Here is a 7,375-nt window from a genome sequence, read left to right as displayed (position 1 = left end):
TTTGAACACCTTATGCAAATGTTTAGTCATCCTGTTAAACACTGTTTTATTCGTTTTTCTAGGTGAAAATAAATTAAAACATCCTGTGCATGGAACAACTTTAATTCTTTTATTTTTATTATTCAATGCACAATTTGCTGAATTGAACATATTGGAGAAAATAGTAAAAGTATAAAAAGTGCTGTTAAGCTCTGGACCTCTGAGTTCTGTAAATATAGAAAGATGTTTTGCTAGTGGCCATAATCACTTAGTTTTATGAGTGTCTTTACAGCTGAGCTGTTGTTGCTCCTAGACATTTCCACTTTGGATTGGAGTGGAGCAGGCCAAGTAAGGCACACATTTAATGAACTGATGTTGGAAAGGTGAAAAAAAAAAAATCAGTTAGCTTTCAGCTTCTTTACCTGAAGACATTTGCCTTTGAACACAAGACTAAAATTGCATCATTTACTGATTAGCGGTGGCGTTTACGTACTTTTCACCACGTTGTGTGGTTGATACACTAATGAAATCTGTTTACTCAACAGCAGATTGTGAAAGCTGTGTTTAACGCTGCTGTCTGACTCACTGTCTCATTCTGCAATCGGTCAAAGAGGAAAAAGACAAAAATATTTCAGGAATATCAATGTGTTCAAGGTAAAAAAATAAAAATAAAAAAATAAAAACTTAGTAAACACCATCAAATATGTAATAAAAATACTTGTTAAACCACAACTGTGTCGCTGTTAGATTTTGAACCTTCTAAAACAAGCTTCATGCTACAGATTGAACTCAGAGCTGCTTCACATGTGGGATTTTATTCTCTGTGTTTTGGTGCAGTATTTAACCTTCTTATTTATTAGAATTGTATTTAATAATAAAAGAGAAATGCAGCCACGTTCTGTTATAAACATGCTGAACTTTAGAAAATGTACCCACGGCTCCAAACAAGTGAAAACAGTGTATTACAGGGGCACCATGTTCCATCCACACCCCACCACACCTGAACACACACAATAGAGTCAAGATTCCCACTGATCCACACTGTGAAAACCACTACAGCATTTAACAGCCATGAATTTATTCACTTTTATACTTCTCTCCGTTCTTTTCATGACTAAGCACAGCAGTTTAATACACTGACCCACCATTGCTGAGGTCCATGTTCATGTTTCGGCTGGCTATCGACCAGTCGGGTGCCCACACACAGGCACGATTGGTTGTTTCTGTATTGGAGGATAAAGAGGTAGAAAATTCTTTAGCAAAACTCAAAGCATCAGTCAGGATGTTAAGTCATGTTAAACTATGTGGGCAGCAGGACATTGTACCTAAATACACTAGACTTAGATTAAACTTTTGGAATGGCCCATTATTATTAAAATGTGTGGACTGTACAAGCATTACATGTGCTGTATGTGTATTTCTGACACTGAACTCAAATTCAAAAACTTTATCCCCAGTGTTTCAATCATATAACTGCAGGAGGAATTAAAACCCTAAAAAGATCCCTTAAAAGTGAACGTAAACCTTTAACCTGAACCGTACAGTCAAACCATTTAAACCTCTATTTCCGAAATAAATCTATTAAAAACAAAACACATAATAATTACAGCAAACAGTTTTAATTACAGTCGATAATCAGAAACAACAACTTCACATCAAAGAAACAGAAGAAAAATGCTCTAAATAAAAAGAGAATACAAGATTAAAGGTTGGCTGATCTATTTAACGTATTTCTCCATGAACTTTTTGTGGAATTCAGAGCGCAGTGTGTCGTTAATAAAGCGTTTCTCCTTCCGAGACTCATCCACTCCTTTAGCGCAGTTCTTAAATACGACATCGTCATCCCACCTACAACACACACACAAGATTAGTATATACATGATTTACAGATGCACTGACATGAGAAAAAATAAATCACTGAAACTATTTGATCACTTAAAGATTCTCTTCAGACTGAGAAACAGCATCTAAAACACCAAGCTGGACACTGTGTGTGATGTGTGTGTGTGTGTGTGTGTGTGTGTGTGTGTACCTGCGTTTAACGCTGAAGGTGCTCTGTGTCTGTGGTGGTGGTGGTTGTTGTTGTCCTGCTAGGATGAGCAGAGGATTTCCACTCAGAATGTTTTCCATCCGAATTCTTTCCTCCTCCGCCTTCTGCTCACGCTCCTACTCACTCACACACACACACACACTTTATACACATCCCAATCTATAATAGTTTGATGTAAGGTCATGTAACTGACTGATCGATGTTTGGCATGTGAGGAATCTGATTGGCTGTTAGCAGGTGTGTGAGTGCTGTGATTGGTTCGTCATCTTTACCTTCTTCTCCTGCTCCTCTGCTCTCTCTTTTTTTATTTTCTCAAGTTCAGCCAGCAGGGCGGCGGTGTCGTCATCACTGTCTGATCCAGAGTCAGAGTCCTCATCATCCTACACACACACACACACACACACACACACACACACACACACACACACACACACACACACACACACACACACACACACACACACACACACACACACACACACACACACACACACACAGGGAGAGAGAGAGAATACACCAATCTCTTTATACAGGTCTGCAGTTGGTAGAGTGAGTCCTAAATATCTGGGTTTGAGCCTCTTCTGTCTGTGAGTGGTTAAGCATGTTCAGTTTGCATTCTACAGTTTGCTCCCACCTCCCAAAAACAAACTAAAGGTGGATTGGCTGCTCTAAATTGTAATAAAGGTAATTAAGCTGAATCCTGAGCGTCAGTCCGTCTGTCTTAAAAAAAAAAAGTCAGTCCGTCTGTTTCCACCTTTCTAGAATAGAATAGTTTGTCCATCTGCGGTCACAGACTGAGGAAATGAGTGAGGTGGGGTGAGTGAGGTGGGGTGAGTGAGGTGGGGTGAGTGAGGTGGGGTGAGTGAGGTGGGTTGGATACTCTGGTGTTTGTGTGTACGTACGTCTGTGAGCGGGTCATCAGCGTCCAGGTTAGCGGCAGGAATCTGATCGAGACGAGGACGTTTGGTTGAAGAAGACGAGGATGATGAAGATGAAGAGGTGTGTTCTACAGGAAACACAGAACATTATAATCACATAAACTTCCACAATCCACCTGTTGTTCCTAACGGGTTCCAGTGTGATGGGATGTGAATAGTTTGATCATTTCCAGTACCGAATGTTGCTGGTCTGAAACACCATAGTAACTCCTCTGTGTACAGTCGACCCCCCATATTCACGGGTTCATGGAGGTAAGACTCAACTTATATATTTTAATGTGTTGGTACCGTTTTTCATGAAAGACACTTGAATCATCTGAGTATTTCACTGAACTCTTCATCACTGTGTGTTAGAATACATTATTTTATTTTGATGTGGCTCAACCTTCTATTATTACTTAAAAACTGAGCGCAGATGAGACCAGTGTAGCAGGAACTGGATATACTCGGGTGAGATTCCTACTCGTACCTCTGACTCCTCGGTCCCTCTTCACAATTGCTCGCTCTCTATCCTCCAGCTCACGTCTGAAATCACGGGTGCGAACCTCTTCAGGGGCATCCTGGGTGGGCTGTCTACACACACACACACACACACACACACACACACACACACACACACACACACACACACACACTTTAAACAACCCTTTACACACACATGTATTTCACCTGCATTTAACTCGGACGTCTTTACCTGTATTTGATCTTGGTATGTCCTGGCAGATCTCTACTGGAGTATTGTTTAGAGAGTGCGCTCAGATCACCCTCTCCTTTGCCTCGTCCACCTCGAGCAGGTTCAAACGTGGGTCGTGCTGCTGTCGTCATTGTGGCTCACCTAACATGATAATTAACTAGATTCATCACCAAAATCATGATAATAATAAGTGATCATTTTGCTCTCTCACTCAAAAAATATTTGGAGAAAAGATGCATGGGCACTCTGACTGGTACAGAAGGGTTGGATACTCTGTCTGTTGTGATGATTCACCTGATCACCAGGATTCAAATCATCTGCAGTTTGATCCACGGTAGATCCGGCCCTGATCACCAGGATCACATCTAATAGATCCCTCACCCTCACATGCACTAATGCTGAAGAACAGGCATGATGCACGTTTTGTGGGGTGGTTTTAATTATATTAAAATATATACAGACTTGATTAGATTCCTGCCAAAATCTGATTTTAATCTGTTTTATTTTTGTCTGAGCTTATAAACACAGTGTGAGGTAAACTGTTAGCTATCAGCTAACGGTGAAATAAAATATAAAAGCACATTTTAATGAGCTACATTACAACATTATCTTTTTTATGAACCCATTTATAGATGACAGTTTTATAATTGTTATTAGTTTTATCAATCATTTTTGTATATTGCTTCTAAGTATTGTTAGCTGTGATGCTAACGAGTTAGCTAAGTTAGCTTAGCATAGTCGCTATTTATTTTTCCAGCTGCGTTCATTATTAAACGAAGCGTTAATTAAAATGGTTTTGCAACCTGTACTGTAACATTACATTACACTCTAAGAATTACGTGCAATTACATTTGCAAACTATAACATGTAATAATGAACTATAAGGATTAAATAAATGGTTGATTATTAAACTCACCGAGTCTCTCAGTCCGATTGAACGAGTCCACCACGGCAGAAACGGAAGCCGCACAGGGACAATACACAGACGTATTAAAAAGCGTTTTAAAAAAGTTATAAACGCCTGTCTGTCTTTTTTTAATTTACTTCGTAATATTAAACAAACTTCATATAAAATGTTTAAAGTGTGAAAAAGTAATTATCTAAATTATAAATTCATCTGTAAAGCATTTTCATTGAATATCGCGGCTAATTTTGTCAAGAGCACAGCGACACCTCGTGTACCTTACTGCACATTACACAGACCTACACACACTGTACAAGTTACAGTATATCACAAAAGTGAGTACACCCCTCACATTTCTGCAAATATTTCATTATATCTTTTCATGGGACAACACTATAGACATGAAACTTGGATATAACTTAGAGTAGTCAGTGTACAGCTTGTATAGCAGTGTAGATTTACTGTCTTCTGAAAATAACTCGACACACAGCCATTAATGTCTAAATAGCTGCAACATAAGTGAGTACACCCCACAGTGAACATGTCCAAATTGTGCCCAAAGTGTCAATATTTTGTGTGACCACCATTATTATCCAGCACTGCCTTAACCCTCCTGGGCATGGAATTCACCAGAGCTGCACAGGTTGCTACTGGAATCCTCTTCCGCTCCTCCATGATGACATCACGGAGCTGGTGGATGTTAGACACCTTGAACTCCTCCACCTTCCACTTGAGGATGCGCCACAGGTGCTCAATTGGGTTTAGTCCATCACCTTTACCTTCAGCTTCCTCAGCAAGGCAGTTGTCATCTTGGAGGTTGTGTTTGGGGTCGTTATCCTGTTGGAAAACTGCCAGTTTTCGAAGGGAGGAGATCATGCTCTGTTTCAGAATGTCACAGTACATGTTGGAATTCATGTTTCCCTCAATGAACTGCAGCTCCCCAGTGCCAGCAACACTCATGCAGCCCAAGACCATGATGCTACCACCACCATGCTGGACTGTAGGCAAGATACAGTTGTCTTGGTACTTCTCACCAGGGCGCCGCCACACATGCTGGACACCATCTGAGCCAAACAAGTTTATCTTGGTCTCGTCAGACCACAGGGCATTCCAGTAATCCATGTTCTTGGACTGCTTGTCTTCAGCAAACTGTTTGCTGGCTTTCTTGTGCGTCAGCTTCCTTCTGGGATGACGACCATGCAGACCGAGTTGATGCAGTGTGCGGCGTATGGTCTGAGCACTGACAGGCTGACCTCCCACGTCTTCAACCTCTGCAGCGATGCTGGCAGCACTCATGTGTCTATTTTTTAAAGCCGACCTCTGGATATGACGCCGAACACGTGGACTCGACTTCTTTGGTCGACCCTGGCGAAGCCTGTTCCGAGTGGAACCTGTCCTGGAAAACCGCTGTATGACCTTGGCCACCATGCTGTAGCTCAGTTTCAGGGTGTTAGCAATCTTCTTATAGCCCAGGCCATCTTTGTGGAGAGCAACAATTCTATTTCTCACATCCTCAGAGAGTTCTTTGCCATGAGGTGCCATGTTGAATATCCAGTGGCCAGTATGAGAGAATTGTACCCAAAACACCAAATTTAACAGCCCTGCTCCCCATTTACACCTGGGACCTTGACACATGACACCAGGGAGGGACAACGACACATTTGGGCACAATTTGGACATGTTCACTGTGGGGTGTACTCACTTATGTTGCAGCTATTTAGACATTAATGGCTGTGTGTTGAGTTATTTTCAGAAGACAGTAAATCTACACTGCTATACAAGCTGTACACTGACTACTCTAAGTTATATCCAAGTTTTAGTTCTATAGTGTTGTCCCATGAAAAGATATAATGAAATATTTGCAGAAATGTGAGGGGTGTACTCACTTTTGTGATACACTGTACCTTCACTTACATAGATTCACATACATACACCAACTTCATCAGGGTCACAGTGGGTCCAGAGTGTGAGCTAGCATTACAAGCAGAATCCCAGTTAATTTTAGGGCCCTTAACCACATGAGTGTTAAAGCTACAGTCCTCACAGCGTGAGCTTTGAACCCAGGACTCTGAAGCTGTGCAGTCCCCACACATCCTGCTGTGTCACGGTAAATAATGTTAATAAACACTTTGTGGTACTATGGCACTCATGGTAGTACTAGATCACTAACCTCATAATGACTGAGTGTTTAGTATGAGTATTGTTCATTAACACATCAAGTGCACTACTGAAGTTACCTACTGGTATGTTTTTGAGTGGTAATAAAACACTAAACCAATGCAACTAATCAACTTGTCACTCTGGAGCGGTGAGACATGCACACACACATCACCAAAACATTTCAGTAGGTGGAGTGGCTGTTCTAAATGAAACTTAAGTGTGAAAGAGTGAGTGTGTGAGGGCTGTGATGGTGCCCAGTGTCTTTGATTTCATGAACAGGAATTATCAGTAAAAAAATCACCCAGTCATGTAAAATCACTATTAATTATTAGTCTCCACTGAAACATGAGTTTATCCACCAGAAGCTTCCATTTGAACATTAGAACAAAGTTATTATTCAGTTTCAGATAGTAATTCTTCTTTCATGAGACGTCAAGGTGTGTAGGTGATGGAAACATAAATGCTAAAAACTTTCCCACACATTCAGGATTTAGTCGATTTATTGTTCCTGATCGTCCGCGCGGTGGAGGACAAAATAAAAAGTACAAAAGTTTCAACACAGTACAAACAGTTTCATTATACAGAGAAAAAAAGAGCAAAAAATTTAAAACAAGATAAAATCATTTAAAAGGTTCGAATAATGTAAATAA

General features: G+C 40.6%; 2 protein-coding genes across 5 annotated transcripts in view; both read right to left on the bottom strand.

The window, feature by feature from the left end:
• Positions 1–1,582: 1,582 nt before the first annotated feature.
• On the bottom strand, positions 1,583–4,622 carry cwc15 (CWC15 spliceosome associated protein homolog). The gene is made up of 7 exons (XM_062988641.1): positions 4,578–4,622; positions 3,662–3,802; positions 3,437–3,540; positions 2,932–3,035; positions 2,302–2,409; positions 2,012–2,145; positions 1,583–1,827 (listed from the first exon to the last, which is right to left on the bottom strand). Exons 2-7 carry the CDS (start codon positions 3,790–3,792, stop codon positions 1,698–1,700), a joined length of 711 nt encoding a protein of 236 aa, XP_062844711.1. The 5' UTR covers positions 3,793–3,802; positions 4,578–4,622; the 3' UTR covers positions 1,583–1,697.
• Positions 4,623–7,207: 2,585 nt separating this feature from the next.
• The window catches only part of fam76b (family with sequence similarity 76 member B), a 16,608-nt gene continuing 16,440 nt past the window's right edge, over positions 7,208–7,375 (bottom strand). For all 4 annotated transcript variants that reach the window (XM_062988840.1, XM_062988837.1, XM_062988839.1 and 1 more), the window contains one exon: positions 7,208–7,375. This exon is cut by the window's right edge and continues 556 nt beyond it. The gene's annotated coding sequence lies outside the window, so the exon portion shown is untranslated.

The sequence above is a fragment of the Trichomycterus rosablanca genome, chromosome 26 (assembly GCF_030014385.1).
Source record: "Trichomycterus rosablanca isolate fTriRos1 chromosome 26, fTriRos1.hap1, whole genome shotgun sequence".
NCBI classification, from domain to species: Eukaryota; Metazoa; Chordata; class Actinopteri; order Siluriformes; family Trichomycteridae; genus Trichomycterus; species Trichomycterus rosablanca.
This window is presented reverse-complemented; position numbering and strand designations above follow the sequence as displayed.

Bases quoted from the DNA above. Each gene is read 5' to 3' on its own strand.
- cwc15 (XM_062988641.1), bottom strand. From the start codon at position 3,792: ATGACGACAGCAGCACGACCCACGTTTGAACCTGCTCGAGGTGGACGA. The intron at 2,410-2,931 runs GTACGTACACAC...GTGTGTGTGTAG, and splicing joins CTGATGACCCGCTCACAGAC to GATGATGAGGACTCTGACTC. The intron at 1,828-2,011 runs GTACACACACAC...TGTGTGTTGTAG, and splicing joins ACCTTCAGCGTTAAACGCAG to GTGGGATGACGATGTCGTAT.